General features: G+C 41.3%; 2 protein-coding genes across 3 annotated transcripts; one reads left to right on the top strand and one right to left on the bottom strand.

Moving 5' to 3' along the window:
• Positions 1 to 132: 132 nt before the first annotated feature.
• Positions 133 to 12498, bottom strand: SASS6 (SAS-6 centriolar assembly protein). The gene is made up of 17 exons (XM_054285873.1): positions 12404 to 12498; positions 11424 to 11484; positions 9745 to 9824; positions 8480 to 8584; positions 8013 to 8184; positions 6974 to 7051; positions 5887 to 6006; positions 5609 to 5800; positions 5209 to 5403; positions 4786 to 4875; positions 4514 to 4693; positions 3823 to 3904; positions 3340 to 3449; positions 2411 to 2533; positions 1971 to 2059; positions 1449 to 1540; positions 133 to 1359 (listed from the first exon to the last, which is right to left on the bottom strand). Exons 1-17 carry the CDS (start codon positions 12469 to 12471, stop codon positions 1271 to 1273), a joined length of 1926 nt encoding a protein of 641 aa, XP_054141848.1. The 5' UTR covers positions 12472 to 12498; the 3' UTR covers positions 133 to 1270.
• TRMT13 (tRNA methyltransferase 13 homolog) lies at positions 12488 to 18317 on the top strand. 2 transcript variants are annotated; one of them, XM_054285871.1, is made up of 11 exons: positions 12488 to 12664; positions 12990 to 13036; positions 13115 to 13181; positions 14003 to 14065; positions 14200 to 14269; positions 14707 to 14813; positions 15111 to 15278; positions 15566 to 15638; positions 16291 to 16365; positions 17208 to 17622; positions 17913 to 18317. In XM_054285871.1, exons 1-11 carry the CDS (start codon positions 12503 to 12505, stop codon positions 18106 to 18108), a joined length of 1443 nt encoding a protein of 480 aa, XP_054141846.1. In that variant the 5' UTR covers positions 12488 to 12502; the 3' UTR covers positions 18109 to 18317. The 2 variants fall into 2 exon arrangements, with proteins under 2 accessions (XP_054141846.1, XP_054141845.1); XM_054285870.1 differs by lacking the exon at positions 17913 to 18317 and having other exon boundaries at positions 12503 to 12664; positions 17208 to 17327; positions 17477 to 17617.
• Positions 18318 to 18356: the final 39 nt, after the last annotated feature.

The raw sequence follows: 18356 nt of genomic DNA, 5'->3' as shown, positions 1-18356 counted from the left end.
GGACACAGGCTCAGGCACCCGAGGACTGCAGGGGAGCAATGAGCACATGGAAAACTGCAGGAAAAGGTAAATAAAACAGAGCTTTCTGGTGCTTACCTCAGCTGGGAATCCCAGTACCATGGAGATGTTGGTTAGCAATACTCCTGAAACAGTCACTAATCAGAGCTTTTGATAAAAACCATTTAATATTTCCATTAAAATGTACACATGACAAAACCAGACACTATACATTAACACAGTGCTAATTCATAAACAAATGTACACATTTCACACAGCAAAACAAACCACTGAAATGTACAATCCTCTGGGTGCACCTGAGTAACCAAGGTAAAAGGAATGAAGTGTCTTTACCAAAAGGAAAGGTCATTGTAAGGGTACTCTGCCTGGCATAAGTCCATGCACACTCCTTCTGCAGGGGACACCAAGTCCTAAGGGCTATCCCAGCATTTGAACCCAGACAGCAGAACAAGCTACAGAGATGTAAAAGTATCTAAAATTTCTGCATAGTCTTACAAGTTGTTAAATTTGTTATGATTTATAGAAATAAAATAGCTTTAAGATGTTGATACTTGTCAGCAGTTAACGATTCAGCTACTTCACCGTTTAATGTTTTATGCATGGTGGCCTGTGGAATGTAATACTGAGAGATTAACAGAAAAGTTAGGGGAACCAAGACTGACAATTTTAAGTTTTAATTTTCTACCTTCAGTGAAATAATTTAGCTTTTTTAGTATGAGATTATTTGTAAGTCTGTATGCAATTCAAATAAGCTGGTTCCAAAATTAAGCAAGTTTTTAAAACTAAACTTTCAGGGAAGATTAGTGAGGCAGTCATGCCCCCATATGAGCTTGACCATTACTAAAGTGGACAGCATAGCACAGTTCTGTGCTCCATTCTCTGAAAGGAGTCAAGAAATAGAAATTCAGGTCATTGTTCTCACTCAGGGAATGTACATTGCACCTGTTTTTTATAAAAAAGAGCACTTTGGTGAGTTTTTAGGAGGATTTACAGGGTAAGCAATATACGACAAAAATTCTGCACAGCCCTGGTGAGGTTCAGTGTTGTTCCCACTAAGGCTCCTTAAGGCTTTATCTTCCTCTCCTCAGGCTCAAGCACCCTGAAGCATCATCCAAGTCAGTCCAGATCCCTTCCTCAAAGAAAACTGGCTCATAAAATTATGTCAGTTCACACTGATACTTTACTAACACACTATTGCAGGACATTTAAAATCCCCCAATGGTTAAGAGAACTCTTACAGTAAGAACCCTGTCTATGATCCAGGAAAATAGGCCGAGGCAGGCGTCCCAGCAGCTCTGGGCGATGGCTGTGCTTTGGCTGGCAAGTAGGGCCTCAGGTACTCTGCAGAACAGCACAGGACACTGCATTGAACCATGGCTGTCACTGCCCTCCAGGTACAGCTCAAACACCACCTCCTGTTTCCTACTCACCTGAGTTAAGCGTGTTTTGACTGAGCCCTCGTAAAGGAATGCTGTCATCTTTTTTCTTCAAATACTTTGATTCCAGGCCCAGCTGCTCACCACTAGAAATAGAAAGGCAAATTAAAATTTAAAGCAAATGCAGTTTGTCATCAGTGCATTATAACAAGGGCAGCTACAGACTTGGTCAGGAAAACCTCCACTAGAAGTGCAACTACTGCGTTTCATCACCCACTGAGTAGGTTAAGAACAGCCTAGAACTAATTTTTTTCAGTGACCAAGCACCTGATGGCTTAAATCTGTCAGCAGGAGCAACACTGAACAGCTGTTCCTTGGGCCCCACTCCTGCAAGCACAGCTCTTCCTTTGCTTTCAACAAACCAACACAAAATTGGTGAGCATGGTAATGAAGACAGGTCGATCACAGAACCAGGCTAATACTAGAACCTTTAGTCAGCTCCAAACACAGCAAGCTGACAAAGGGTTTTATAAACTGAAATAACAAAAATACTAAAGAGCAGTAGCTGACACTCACTTCTCCTTGTTTGCTGCATGGCCAGCTGCAGGCACTGCGTGAACATCCGAACACCGAGTGGCTTTCAAAAGCTGTGAGTTCAACTGAACCTGCAGAGACAAAGAGCTGCAGGTTAAGAGTTACTCCAGATCTGAGTTCCCTCTCCCCAGGGCATTCACAGAGCCAAATTCCCAGAGATTCCCGTTTCTACACCTCACTGGCCCTGCTGTGCAGCAAAGCCTGTGAGAAACAGCCTAAAGACAAACATCAGCTATGAATAACAGGCAAAATGCTCAAGGCAGAGAGCCTAAGAGTAAATACAGTAAATAGCACTTTGAGAAATAGTCAAGATGTTGTGCTTTGATATTTTATACAATTTAAATAAAATTTTATACTAAATAAATAATAAATAAATACAATTTTATACACTCTTCAGCAAACTAAAAAGTTGAAGTGCCTGCCTTTGATACTGGACATTGGAAATTTCCATTTTTGCTGTGTATTGGTTCCAGAAAGTTCTGGAAGGCATAGAGAGGCGAAATGGGATGACTGAGTCCTGAGCTATGAAAGGATGGTCGGTCAGGCTGTAAAACAAATAGAAACTCATCCATAAATGAGAAACATAATTTTACAAGTAACTGTAGACATTAAAAATTCCAAAATTAACAACTAACTGCCATTACAAAGCCAACACTTATGTGAGTCTTCCAATGGGAAGAAAACTTTTTCCAAGCTTCACACACTTAAGGAAAATGTAACTTTAAAAAAGTTAGATGAGATGAGCACTCTTGGCTAGTAAAAAGCTACACACCCTGTCATTGATGAAAGCAATTAATGTATCCAGCTACAAATCCAGAGTCCTCTCTGTATGAACAAGCAGCTCATCAATTCCTGTTGTCACTGTGACAGCAGAGCTCTGTACAACACAGGGTGAGAAGCAGCAAGTCACACTGTTCAACAATGACTGCAGGCTGCATTCCTTAGCCCCTGACTGTGCTGTTTCTAAAAATCATTAGTTAGAGTATTGAAATAGTACACTCTGGGTTTTAACCTTTACAAAGAGAATTAGTAAGTTAACCTCTCAACACAGAAAAGCCTTTTCTTTTTTTCGCCTTCACTCCGCACTTCATCTTTTCCAAACTAGTTCTGTTATTGCCTTGTGTATTTTGTGTAAACAAGAGCTTAGAAGATTCTCACCTATAAAGCCCAGGGCAAGAAGCAGCCAACAGTTTTATATTATTGAAAAACAAACACACAAAGCCAAACCTCATCCACCCAAAACTGTAAGGCCAGAAGAAGATGAAAGCACATTATTTTTCCTCTTTGAAGGCCCTGCATTTTAGGAACTGATGCCCACCCCACCAGCCTGTTATTTACAGCTCTGCCTTACCATGCTGAGAGGTGAAACAGCCGCCCTCCCACCAGCATGGGCACTGGCAGGGCTGTCCAGCTTCTTTGCCATCTGAACTTCACTCAGCTGTCTGTTCAGCCACGTGATAACTGCAAAGAGGAAGAAAAAGCTCAAGTCCATTTGCTCCCTCTTACAGGCTGCTTGAAATGGCCACTAGGCCTTCCTCACAAACAGTGACAGCTCACTGGGTGTTTTTCCTCCCTAGTACCAACCAAAGCCGTTTGTTGAAGGTCCCTCTCCCCTCCAGGCCTCAGAGCACGCACCCCACAGCCCCAGGCACCAGCCCCAAAGGAATTCCTACGAGCAGCTCTTGGCTACTGCACAGCCAGGGGCTTGTTTTCCACACATGACAATCATGGCAGCTCTTCACAAAAACCCCAAAAACTGCTCCTATCAGTTTCAGTACCAGTGAGAACACTGGGTCATTTTTACAGAGGGAGAAATCAAGCTGTACAAACCTACCATTTTCATTGGTTTTCAGCAACTGCTTACTTTCTTCGAGTTTTTGTATTGTGTTTTCCAGCTGCTCTTGTAGCTTGCAAACCTGTAATTGCCATAATAATTGTAACACTATCAGGAGTGTTATAGTACTACTGTTATACTACTAGCTACAAACAACAACAAAAAAAGCATTTATGAAGTTATTCTAAAATTAAAGAAGTTTGAACTCAGTTTGTCACAAAAGCAACATGGTAATTCTTTTAAAGGAAGCCCTACTTTCAGCTAGGATTTTGACAAGGTGACAGCCAGAATCCTTTTTGACCTTTATTTTTCTGTGAGTAAATAGTGCAAGGAGTCTAAACAGGGGAATGTCCTGTTTAATGGAAGAAAAAGGTTCACTCTGTCCTTGTTCTTATTCCCTTCACCAACTCACACATGAATGTGCCTCCTTAAAGGGTGCTGATTCATCCATGACATTGCCTTGTTCTCTTCAAACACTTTTGGTTGCCTTCCATATAAATGGATGGCTTTTACAAATCAGGTTAACATTAAAAATTCCGAAAGTTGCTGACACATTTAAATAAATATGTTAATGAGCAAAAGAGTATATTCTATTGCATGGAAAGATTTCAGACCTTATTTCTGTAACCAAGTCAAACCCCAGAGTCCATACAACAACAGCATTTCCAGCACAAGGGTAACCCAGCAGTACCTCCTGCTCCTTCATGCGAAGGGATTGGCCCATCTCCTGCGACTCCCTCTGCTCCTTCTGAAGCTTCTCTTCTTTTTCTGCCAACAGTTTTTCTTGCTGAATTGTTACTGTATTTTTCAATTTTAATTTACTCATTAGAGTTTTCAAATCTCCTTGTAATTTCTTGATAATTTCATTAGCCTATTAAAAAAAACCCAAGCCATGTATTACAAAAATAAACACCTAAGAATAAGGGAGATGTTGCACAAGGGAAGAGCCATCTTCAAACAAACCTTAAGGAGCTCAGCTGACAGCGATTTAATTGTTGTCTCGAGTTTTTCAATATGCCTGTGTTTTTCCTCTGTACTCTCTTCCAGGATCACCTTGAAAAGAATGTTACAAAATGTAGTAAGGCTGTGATCCACATTGTTTATGTTTTCATATAGATTTAATTGTTCATAATTCTTTGAGTCCTGTCCTTACAAGGAACCAGCCAGTGCTTTTCAGTCAAATCTTACAGGATCTGGATTACCCAAAATCCCATCAACTATTACTCTAGCACCATAGGATTAAATTTGAACCCAGTATACTTTTGATGCCATAATTTAGAATCTGAACTACATTTGAAAGCTGACTGGCTGTATTCATAAGAACTGGTCAGCAGCTATTCTATGGAAAGCACAATTAGGAAGGTTAAAAAAAATTAATGAAGAAACCTTTTGCTCCTGTGTCGCATCTAGGACTTCTTTTGTTCTGGTGACAAGCTGATCTTTGTCTTTGATCTCTTGTTCCAAGACAGCAACTCGTGTCTGCAGCTGATTAATGAGTTTCTCTTTTTCATGACATTCAGCATCCAGAGTTGTGTTCTCCCGGCGCAGGGACAGCACCTCCTGCTTTGCTCTTTGACATTCCTAAATGTTGGAAAGGAAGTGAATTTTATTCTTCAAGAAAACCTGTAACAGTAATTTAAAGAGACATATTTAAATAGTAAGCATAATATGGACTAAAGAGGAAATAAATGAAGTTAATATGCTGTATTTCCTATGACGTGCCCAGGCAGGCATTGCCAATGCCCTAGCAGTAGTAAGTTTAATTTTGGATATTGGGAAGCCGTACATCTTCTAATCCAGAAAGCTTTGCTTTCAGTTCTCTGACTGTGGAGTCTCCTTTGTATCTCCTCTCTGTTAGGTCTTTATTGATGACCTCGAGTTCTGAGAGCCTGTTCTGCAACTGCTGAATACTTTTCTGATGCAAATTTTCCAATTCCTTTTTCTGTTGTTCATGCTGCTGTTGGTACTGAGTTTGTGCCTGTGAGAGGCAAAGAAAAGAAGCAGTTACTCGATGACTCTGACTATTCCCACAAGGATCTTGTTCATTCCTTTCAGCTGTTGTACCTGGAGAGCTCTTTCCTTCTCACTTGTCAGCTCCTGGGAGTGTTTGTTGCTCAGAGCTGTGGTGTAGGATGTCCATTCATTTTTCAGTTTCTCGAGTTCCCGGCTCTTCTCTGACAAACTCTGTTTCAGTTTGACAAACCACATAAAGTTTAAAAATGTAAGCATTTCAGCCAATATTGACTCTTTACTGTTACTTACTAAAAGGACATGGAATTATTTTTAAAAAAGTCTAAATTTCAGCACCAGATGCTGAAATATGTTAATTTTGTAACCAGGAAAAGTGAGGCACTGAGAAGCTGAAGAGCACTGTTCTAATGCTGTGGATAAAATAATCTTAATTTCCAATTGCATTTTTCCCAACCACTATTCAAGAGTGAAAAAACAGCCTGCTGATGCTCTCTATCCCAGAGCAGTCAGGGGTTAAAACAGGGGGGAAAAAACCTAAGTTATTCAGTGGCATCTTTTCCTTTTTTTATTTGTAAATCTGCATCCCAATTCAGCAAATACATTCCAGAAACTCAAACTGAAGCTGCAGACATGAGGCAAAGAAATATTTCATTCCAAAAATAATTCTTAACAGTTTTAATGGAATTGTTCTGTTTCATTATGGTCAAAAAAGTCACCTTGATAATTGCAGAATCTGACCCAAATCATTCTCTTAAATACAGAATTACTATGCTGACTGCAAAAACCAAAATGGAGTAATTGAAGTCCAAGACTTCCAACTTATTTACTGCAGTTTCATAACTTTCCAAATAAAACAATTTCCAATGATTCATGGAATATATGAAATATATTTATCATTTATCTTCACATGACCATATATTTAGTATTCAATTTGTGTGTGCACACACAGACCTCTGCACAAACTAAAATTCTGCTTGAGTAGTGCAAGAGCTCAATTTAATTGTTAATTCAGCTGCTGGCTTTATTCACTCTCTAGAAAAGCTCCAGCAGACAATTCTCTTCACTCAGTCTCAAGTCAATTATCTTGGCTAGGTAGTGGCTAACCAACCAGCCAACAAAAAGGGACATTTTCTAGAAATCAAAAAAGCTGCAACACACACAAGTTAAAAATTTCTGTTACCTGTTGAGTGTAGCTCAGTTGCCTGCTAAGATCCTCTTCAGTTCTCTTAAGCTTTTCTTCCAACATCATTTTATCCTCCTATGAACAAATTGACATCAAGTCAAATCCTTAGCTCCCAAAGCAGAAGTAGCATTTAGCTCCCACTCAATCAGCACAGCCTGCCTAAGCACCCAGATACTCACTGTGTTTGTGAAAAGAGCACCTTGTTAATTCAGTGTCATACTGAATAAGATATAATTAGTAAATTCAAAAGAAAAGGTATCAGCCCACAATGTAAAAACCCCAAATTAAATTCTTACCAAATTTCAACCAGGAAATAGTATCTTATTTACATTGTGTACAGTTACATTTACTACATTTATAGTATCTTATTAAGATATGTTTACAAAGGAGTTACCCAAACAAGAGATCAGCTGAAATGCTGTAAATCTATGTTATTAAATTGGCTTATTAAGTGCCTGGAAACAAGACAGCACAACAGGAGAGACAAATCCCAGGCTATGAAACTGAAACATGAGTCAAACAATGAGACCTTTAATTTCCCACCAACTCAAACCTAGCATGCTACCAAACTGCATCAACATTCCAATTGAATTGGCTTTTTATAGCTGTTAGTCCTTTGCAGCCCACCAAGGCTCACAATTCCCAGCAGCCTGTGCTCTCCCACAGCCAAGGGCAGAACAGAGACTGAAGGTTGCAGTGGGGGCTGCAGCTGCTCTGGCCACCAGCACAGGCAGTGAGCAGGGCAGTGCAGCAGCCAGGGCACTCAGCAGCTGCACTGGGGGTAAAGCACCTCCCTCCTGTGCTTCAAATGGCACTGCCTGCCTGGAAATGCATTTTCACTGCAGGGGGATGGCAGCAATTCAGATTTTACAGCATGCACCCAAGTAGCTGCATGCAATTACATATTTGGGCTAAAAGGAAGAAGAAACCAGAGCACACAACTTGGTACATACTTCTGAATGACTCAGAATGAAAAAAATGCTTAAGTACACACAGCATTGAGGCTTAGTGCAGTTACAATAAACTTTCATTTTACCTTAAGGCATTTCAAACAGTTGGCTAAAAACTTCTTTATTTCTGCATCAGTTCCTGGCAGGAATTTTAGAGAGAGATGGGTAAGGTGTTTGAAAGGGTTGGTCTCCACTACATTTAGAGAGACAGGTGTGTGATCTAGAGCAGGTGCTGAAGAAACTAACTGCAGCAAAAACCTAGGGAAAAACCAAGATAATCAAATGTTTAGCATTTTTTTTCCCCTGAAACTACCTGTAGATCCTAATCTATTTCCCAATAAAATATATTTTATATGTGCAGTAAAAGGCTGTCCAGTTTTTGCTCAAGAAAGAATTCTCCTCCAAAGACTCAGGTTTTGCCACATCCACCAAGACATTCAGGTCAGGGCAGGTCAGATTATCCTTTTCTACTGACTCAGTCTGAGTGACTGAGAGGTGCTTTAAGAACTCAACAGGTGCACACAGAGTAACGTGGCACACACTTGTGACCTACCTTGGGATATCTTTGTTCTGCTCCTGAATGCATTGCTGAAGCAGATCTATAAATTTCTGTGGGAAAGCAGAGAAGTCCACCAAGAGACCTTGCTGGGATTTCAAACTACAGAACAGACAGGAAAAAAATGTTAATGATATAGAGAACTGTAATGTATTTCCTATAAAATATTTTGTTTACAACATTATAAAGAACCAGTTCTGATCATTAAAGTTTACTACCATGTCTTTTTCAACCAGAAGTGTGTGCATATATCACAAAATCACAGAAGTGCTCAGGCTGGAAGGGACCAGAGTGGGACAGCTGGTCCAACCTCCCTGCTTGAGCAGGGGCATCCTGGAGCACATCTTGGATGACAATCCCCAGAGGACACTTCTGACCACAAGGGTTCTTGCAAGGGGGCTGCACTAATTGAAAACCAGAAGTTGCTGTGGTGAACAAATGTGTTCCTTTGAGTTGCCATCACCCCCACAGCACAGTGTGGAGCAGGGATGGGACAGGCACAGGGAACAAGCACAGGACAAGGAGGGAGCCTCAGCCTCAATCCCCCGCCCCTGCACAGCCACAGCAAACTCAGACTCCCCCAGTGCACACACAAAGCTGTGCCCCCTGCAACAAAACACCTGCACGTCCCTCCTGCACACACTGCCTTGCTTTGCCTTTGGATCCACACGCTGACCACACCTCCCTTTTTGGAAACAACACCAAAGGCACTCCCCCACCAAAACCCCTAACAAACAAAAAGAACCACACCAAAAAAACCACAACAAAACAAAGCAGAAATAAAATAAATAAATACCCAAAGAAAGCAGAAAACTGAACTGTTCATCTGTTCATGCTTGGAATCCAAATTTGATGATTTGCTCAAATTCTGAGCAAGTAAATGAGACCCAACAGTACAATTCTGCAAGAAACTCCTAAGATAGAGGCACAGGTCTGTAAAACCATGTCCATGCAAACAGACTTTCTTCTTGTAATCATTTCCTGAACTAGTTCACACACACAATAGTCTGTAAGAAGCAGTCGGGATAAACAGAAGATACCAGCAGTACTCCTCTGTGTAACCTGAGCTGGTCACCCTCCTGAACCTGGCTGTTTCACCCACTGGTCAGAGAACAATATTGGCAAAACACTGACAAAACTCCACAAATGAAAACTGCCAAAACCTGAACTCTAGCACAGACCACTCTAAGCCAAAAATATTCCCTTTTTCTTTTATGCCATTTAGAAATGTTTCACAGAGAAAGTACTGTCACTCCACTTACCTTTGAAAATCTTCCTCTGATATGACAAGGTTATAAAGGAAAAAAGGATCAGTATCATCAGTCAATCGAACAGCTAAGTCCTGGAAAGATGTACATTTAAATAAGATTAAAATACTATAAATATTTTAAACCAGCATTGCAAACAGTATTGAATGCTTTCATTGTTTAGTCAAAAATACAAGAGAACTGTGGCAACTGATTCAGAACATGTAAAACATTACCATTTAACACAAATTCAAATATTACAGGAAAACAAGGAAAACTTTCATAAAATCAAACCAAGTCAAAACCTTAAACTTTGAGCAGCAAAGGTTTTGAAATTCATTATGTATCCATAATTTTTCAGAGAAAAAGCTATTTGCTCCTTTTTGCCCCTCATGAAATAAGTGCAGCACTAGCAGTCCACTGTCATGCTTTACTAACACACCCCTCCCATAACTGGAAGCCTTTCAGAGCACTCTGCTCCTGAAGTTTATGGAACCACCAGCTGCTTTTATACACTGGAATACAGAGCTCTGCAGATTGGATACAGCTGAACCCAGGGATCCCATATGGCAAACTGCAGGATTATGCTGCTTAGCTTTGAAACAGACACTCATGTGTTCTCTGGAGGCCTCCACAGTGTTTTGGGAAAGCTGCCCCTCCAGAAGCCTTAAGGCTGGAATTCCAGGGATGGGGTTATTCAGTTCTTGGGCTCAGGCAGCTGCTCCCTGGAACAAGGCTCACCCCTGTGGCAGGGATATTCCCCAGCAGAGGTCCAGAAGTAAAGCAGAAACCTGTCAGCTGCTCCAGCATAATGAAATGTGACACAGCACTGCACACACACAGAACTGAAACTTTATTCAGTAATTCAGGCACCAGAAACACCAACAAAACTCTCAACTGGGGATGCATAAACAAACTGAGGGATTTACACACACACAGAGCTTAAATCAGGGCCACCCAAGCCAGCTGGGGGGGATTGATGGGTGGGATAAAATGCCTGCTGGGCTGATGCCCCATTAGCTGATCAGGCACTGCAAGTTCCCCTTTAGACTGAGCACTCCCTGATGGACTCCACTGCATTTCCAGTTCCCAGGCTGCTCCTGACCCAGGCTGCAGCTCAGCACACCCCTCAAACTGAGCTGCTTCTGCTCAGAGGGAAGCACCACCATCACTACACCACTGCACAATCTGACCAAAACCTGCTGCGCTCCTACACAAACAAACCTCTACCCAACACCATAACCAACGTTAGCATCATGCTGGGGGTGAACACTTTAGGGACAAACCAGATGTACAACAGAAGAGATGACAAAGTCTCCAGTCGTGAGAACTCATTGTGATTTTCCCTGAGAAAGATTATTTTTTTAATCCCAATTTAGAACCTTGAACCAAAGGTACTCCTAGGCTCTAACTCATGTTCCCCTGAGCATCTCCAAACACTTTCAATATGCAAGCTTGCTAAGACCCATCAACAGCCAAACTAAAATAGAGGGCTAAAAAAGGCTGGGGGGATGGGGGGAAAGGGTGGGAAAACACAATACCAAACCAACTAAGTTACTAAAAAAATTGTATAAAAAATAAAGTAAGGTCAAACAGCAAATACTAAAATCCCACTTTGATTTTCCTTTTTCTACTTCCATAAAATGAAATTCAGATAATACCTAATGAATGACAGAAATTATTAATTTACAAACCTTTTTATGAACAGGATTAGAAATTGACAGTAGTTCAATATTCACTCGAACATTTAATCTCCTGTGTACAAAAAGATGAAACTCAGTAATAAATCAAGAAAACATTCTCCAAATGTGTCCATAGCTGCACTAAAGGAATCAATGGCATCTCAAAAATAAAAATTTTGGCAGAAACATTAAGTTTCCACTGATGACTACACTTAAAATATAAGAGTTTCAGTCACTGCAGCTCCTCAGTCAGAGCTGGGGTTTTTTGCTGCTTGCAACAGACTTTAAACAGCAAGGCAGAAGTTTTGAAACTTTGTCCAGAAACTAGAACTTTTGTAAAAGCCTGTTGAAATTTATTAACGATTGCTCAAATTAATCATTTATACAGTGCTATCTTGACTTCAATGATTTCTTACCGAGTACTAAGCCACCTATATCACCACGCACACCACAGACATCAGCCTTTCCGTGCCTTCTCACACTGCCCAGGCCCAGCAGGACCCACAGTACCGAAATTCACCCTATTTTGAAGGGACGCTTCACACACGGAATATCGGGGCTTTCCCAGGCACCACCGCCTCGCACAGGTGGCTCAACCCGCGGCTCCCTGGGCCGCAGGGCGCGGAGGAGGAGCCGCTCCTCAGGAGGCCGCGGGGGAGCGGCGGGGGAGCGGCGGGAGACGCCAACGGCCCCGGCCCTCGGGTCGCCTCAGCCCCGGGCACAGCGGCGCTTCCGCCGAGCCACAGCGAGGTCGCTCCGCTGCCGGCGCCCCGCCGGCTTCACTCCCTTGGCGAGGCGCCCACGGCGACCGCCCGGCCCTCGCCGGCTGCCCCCGGCCTCGCCAGACCGGTCCCTCCCTCACCCCGCGGGTGCCCGCGGTAACCCCAGCGTGCAGCACCCGCCCAGCGGCGCTGAGAGCAGGCAGGAGCAGAGTGGCTCGCAGCCCCTCTAAGGAGCACAAAGAAGCTCCCGCACAGCCGGTCCGCACTCACCGCTCCTCGCAGCCGCAGCCCCGCACTCGCACCGACACCGCCCGGTCGAAGATCCGCTCCGCCGCCATCTTGCTCCCGCCCGCGGGGAGGGGCCTCAAGATGGCGGCGCAGGGGCCGCCGGGAGCGCCGATGGTGATGGCGGCGCCGGAGCGGGAGCCGCAGCCGGGGCGCTGCGCTCACTTCGTGCTGAGGAAGAAGCGCTTCTGCCGGATGATCCCCGCGCCTGGCAGGCGCTTCTGCGGGGAGCACGGGCACGAGGAGGTGCAGGGACCCCTCTCGGGCCGGGAGGGCGGGCGGGCTCGGGGTGGCCCCGCTGTCGCGGCACGGCTGGAGAGGCAGCGCCTGTGCTTCCCTTGAGCCTCGGTGTGCCGGGCGCTCGCCCCAGCCCAGCACTAGCCCGCACCTTGCATTAGGGGTTTATTCGTTTAGGATCCAGTCAAATATTAAGTTCTCGTCTCCGTTTCTCCGTACCGGTTAACTCATTTATTCTAAATAGATGTTTTATGAAGCTGATGCCCCTCAACAGCTTCTTTAAAACACAACACTGAATGCATGCTGAAGTGTTTTCTAAAACTTTTCTAACTAGGAACAAAATGACAGAAAAAGAATTCCGTGCCCTCTTGATCCAAAACAGTGAGTATATGTAAATGCTTTTCCCGTTCTTTGTCAGGATTCACATGATACTTACTTTTCTCTCCATTTTGCTTTTAGCACTGTATATGAAGACCAACTACAAAAGCATTTAAAAAAATGTAACTCAAGAGAGAAGCCAAAGCCTGTAAGTGCAGTGTGATTTCAGCACTTCCTCTCGGATTTAAGACCTTAAACATTACAGTCCTGCAGAGAAATTTCTGTGCTGACAGCAGCTGTGAGCTGCAGGGCAGCAGGTCTAGCAAAGCATTGCTGTGAGGCAGGATGGAAGCTCTATAAGCACTTGCTGGAATGCATCTCACATTCCAGTCCCCTCATATTCTCTGCCCTTCTCACTGTAATTTGGTACACTTTTTCAGTTCCTGGTTACAAATAAAAATGTTGAATTCATTTTTCTCAGAAACACACGCAGGGAAGAGGCTCTCCCAGTGCCATTCATTTCAGAGGCTGGGGGAGAGGCTGTCCTGGGAAAGCAGAACCTGCAGAGAAGCTCTGGGTGTCCCAGCCAGCTGCCAGCTCCAGCCAGGCTGGCACGGAGCCACAGAGAGCTTGGCTGACACCTGCTGAGGGAAGCAACAGGACCTTTACAACACATTTTAAACATGTGTTTAAAATGCTCTTTTCAAGAAAGCAGAGGATGACTTCTTTATGGCCTGCCTTGCTGCCTTATTAGAATTACACCTTTAGTATTCCCTGGGAAACCTGAAAATGGTCTCTGGAATCTGTCTAGTAAACCCTGACTGCTTAACTCTTATGAGCATGTTCAATCTTGTAAAACTGTGTCAGAAGAGTAATTTCTGGCTGGGATTCAGGATCAGACTATAGGAAGGAAAATTACTTGGAAAATCTTTGCAGTGGATTTCTATTGCTACATACCTTACCATAAGAACACTGAAGAATTTAGCTATTTGCTTCCTGGTAATTAACTGAATCAATTTTTTTTTTAAGGTCTACTTTGTTCAAGATATTAATGCTGGTTTAAAAGATGTCTCAGAAATACCAGAAAAACAAGTGAGTACATTATTTGGTTTTAGGTTCAGTCCTTACATTGCATTGCAAATTTATGACTTTTACAAGTCATAAATTTTACAAAGATACAGAAAATTTCAAAGGTCTCACTGGTGTCACTTTCTTTCCCTAAAAAGGTTCCTCTATCTTCTCTATCTATCGAAGAGCTGCAGAATTTAATTACCAGGTTGAAAAAAGCAAGTAATGGTGAGCCTAATACTAAATACTAAATATAAGTTGTTTTAAATTGAATTGATTAAATATTTCATTGTTATTTTTGTTGTTAGATACCTGTAAAAATATGAGATAGCTGTCATAAAACACATCTGAAATAATTATCAGGCAGACCTCCAATAGTTAAATTATCAGGCAGACCTCCAAAAAGTAAACTAGATTAAAAGAATGATAAAACTCCAATCTGTGTTCCCTTCCTTTTGTTTTTCTTTTTTTTTTTCTCACTCAGATGTCACTACAGATAACAATACAGCTCTGTTATAAACATATGATGATAGTTTTACACTCTCAGCAGACTTTTGTTAGTGCTACAAACTGAGCTCTTGTCACAATTGTAATAATGTGGGAAACAAACTGGGAACCCTTGGAAACTCAAAAGCTGTACCTAAAAGTTTTGCATTTGCCTCCAGGCCTGGAACTCCATCTTAAGGAACAAATACTGTCCCACCAGGCTTTACAGGAAGCCTTAAGTGACCCAAAAAATGGGGAATCTGCTTTCAAACACCTGAAACAACAGGTTTGTTCTGATTTACTAATAACTATAGAGAAGTTTGGACATGGAATTGTGCTGCTGTAAATTTGAGAGCCTGGGTGCATAAATCCAGTTGCTTCCCACAGAGGAAATCTGATACTGTAAAACAGAAGATATAATCCCTTTCCTCTGTACATACATCCTCTTTTCCCTTATCCCTTACTGAAAGCAAGGCTTAAAAAAGTCTTCTGCAGTTTGGTGAAGAATAATTTTTCTACAAGGCATTACAAAACACAAGGTATATATTTTCTTGGTTCACAAATAATCTTTTGATGTTTGTAGGCTTCTATTTTAGGTAACATGGAAAGATTGCATTTACTTGGTCCAGGAAGGTGTTTTGTTGAGTTTGGAGCTGGGAGAGGAAAGCTGTCTCATTGGGTTGATATTGCCTTAGAGAACGTTGAAAGTGTTCAGTTTTTGCTTGTGGAAAGGGCAACCACAAGATTCAAGGTAAGAGGATATTGTTCCATTAGTAAAGTATAATTTTTAAACCATTGCAGTTGAAGCTGTTAGTATTCATTTTTTATCCTCAGTACATTTAAATTTTACAAGTTATACATTCCATACTTCACCAATAGCAAATTTATTAGAAAAAAATCCTGATGTTTAATGTTGGAAATTCAAATGTTGATTTGACAAGAAAAAAGTCTGACTTTTTTTAAAATTCATTAATACCTGGAGCAAAATTATAGTTATTAGTGGCCAGCCCTATGCAATCTCTTGTTCTCCTTAAACAGGTGGATGGAAAACACAAAAGGAGAGATTCTATATTTGAGAGGCTTCAAGTAGACATTCAGCACTTATGTTTAAGTAAGTTCCTTCTTGGCCTGTGTCATTCTGAAGTAGAGGCTTATTTTTAAATTTTGAATTGGGGTTCCAGTCAGTTTGTGTGTAACATGCTTAAATGTCAGTTCTGAAGATTATTCTCAGTGGTTGCTTGGACATGTTGATGCTGTATGTATGTATACACATATATACACACAGGCATGCGTGAATATACATAGATACACATATACATATATTTTAAATGGAGTTTTAAAGTTTTCTACTTTTTATACATCCATAGGACATCATTATATGTGAGAAAGTACCAAAACAAATACATTTCAAAGGTTTTTTAGCACTTGCAGAATTAAACATGTTGCATTGTTTGTTTTATGTGTAGAATTAAGCAAGTGATGCACCATCAATGCTACAGAATTTGTGGGAGCACATGTCAGCAGGAGATGCATTTACCTTTCATAGCCAGTAGAGAAAGGCTGAAATGGTTAAATGTGCTTCCCAGCCACTGCATCCTAGTCTTCTAATTTGTCTTAACAAAATGTGCCAATTAATGTATTTTTAGTAGTGGCAAACATTGATTTCTAAGTGTGCTGAAATGATATTATTCAGAAAAACCAGAGGTGCTGGGGTAGTTGTGGATTGGAAGGGGGTTTGTTGGTTGTTTTTGTTTTCCCTCCAGATAAGGTACCTATTTTGGAGAAGAAAAAACTACCGGTGGTAGGAATTGGGAAGCATTTGTGTGGTGCTGCAACAGGTATGAATTACAGATGTGTGAACTGCAGAAAGTCAGGATATAAACCTTACGCTATGAATACACTGATCTTCCAAACTGTCCTTTTAAGCTGTTCTTGCCCTCTAAACCTTTTTTGGTGAACACAGTAATTATATTCTAAATATCTCTTGACTCCAGTGGAATAGTAAAAGGATACTTTAGGGAGAAGTGAAGTCCTTCTTGGCTTTAATAGATTAGAACAGAGAACAGTGTGTGGTGGCATGGGTCATGTATTTGAGAGTACTTTTTAGCACAGTTGCCTCTTCTTTAAAAAAATTTTCTCTCTAAAATATTATTGCCAGTCTGAATTCCAAAACACAAATAAGATTGTGTTTCTCTCCTGATAACTTTAACCTAATACAGTTTTTCTAATGTTATATGGCTACTATGTAGAGAAAGACATCTCAAATATGACACTGTTATAGGTAGTGTGACAAAGATGACACAGTTAAGCATTTAAGAAGTACATGTGCATATTTAATAGACTGTGTCCTAGATATCAAACTTTTAGAGCAAATACTCATGTGTTTTACTGGGAGGAGATTCTCCTACAATATGCCAATTTTTTAACCAAACTATTTTAAATTTGCTTTTGCAGAACAAATATTTCAGAAGGTAAGCTCTTAGAAGCTCCAGAGAAACAACATTTAGGGTTTTCATGGTTTTTAGTTATTATTGAACTTGCTTTTTGGCTTAGTTTGTGATGTGTAATTTTATTTTTCTTTGTGAGAAGCACATTCCCAACCATGATACAGCCTGTATAAATAATGGCATGGTACTTAAGGATATTTTTTGTTGGGGGGGATATATTTGTTCATTCCCAGATCTTGCTTTGAGATGCTTGGTAGAAAGTTACACCACTTGCTGTGATGGAAAAGATGAAGAGCCTGCACCAAAACGCTGCAGGGCTGCTCAGACAGAGGTGGCTCCTCACAAATCAGCTGGTAATGAAAGCATCACAGAAGACCATAAGCCTGTAGCTGGAATTGTTATTGCTCTGTGTTGCCATCACAAGTGTGACTGGACACATTATGTAGGCAGAGAGTTCTTTAAATCAGTAGGACTGGGACCAGAAGAATTCCATTATTTTCAGAGAATGAGCAGTTGGGCCACTTGTGGCATGCAAGAAACCACAGGCAAAGCTTCTACACGTGAAGACAGTGAAGATCAAACTAATGGCACAGAAGAACACGAGCACACACTCAGCAGTACAGCAAGTGGTTCTGATACTTTACAAGGGTATGTACATTTTTTTCCTAGCAAATGGACTCCAGCAGAAAAGCTATGTATAGTGGCACATTAAATTGTTTTGTGTCCTCAAAAGGACTAATTTTGCAGAAACATTTCATTACTAAACTAATAGACAAATTTTACTTTAAAAATATTTTCATGGACGTACATTTCAAAATATTTCAACCGTCATGCTTACCTGACTGAAATGAACTTACAATGATTTCAGTAGTTTTTCTAAGCTTAACTATGAATGTTAATTACCAAAACTATTTCCTTCCCTCCTTTATGTGGAACAGGACACTGAGTGTTGAGGAGAGGAAGGAGCTGGGCTGCCTCTGCAAACGGCTGATTGATCACGGGCGGATTGAGTATCTACAACAGCAAGGGTACAAGGCTGCACTGCAGTATTACACAGAGGCTGCTGTGTCCTTGGAGAATGTCCTGTTGACAGCTGTCCCAAATCCTTCTGTGATACCAGAGCCAACTGTATGACAGAAGATAGATTTGGAATTGGTAGGGAAAAAAAACTAACCCTATAAAACTCACCTGGGATTTTATAAAAATTATTTCATTTCTTACAAAAAGAAACCTTTATCATTTTTCCTGTACCCAAGAAAAGGTCTTATATTTTCCAGTTTCACTAGGAATTACAAATATGCAAACCAATTCTCATCAATGGAAAAATAAAATCCCTAAGAATATTTGAAACCTGTTGTAGCCTCTTTGCTGTGAAGAAGTGT

Source organism: Melozone crissalis, unplaced genomic scaffold, assembly GCF_028551555.1.
Source record: "Melozone crissalis strain CALT ecotype California unplaced genomic scaffold, PUWL_Pcris_2 ptg000045l_1, whole genome shotgun sequence".
Taxonomy (NCBI): Eukaryota; Metazoa; Chordata; class Aves; order Passeriformes; family Passerellidae; genus Melozone; species Melozone crissalis.
The sequence above is the reverse complement of the archived record's forward strand: the minus strand, read 5'-3'. Positions and strand labels throughout refer to the sequence as shown.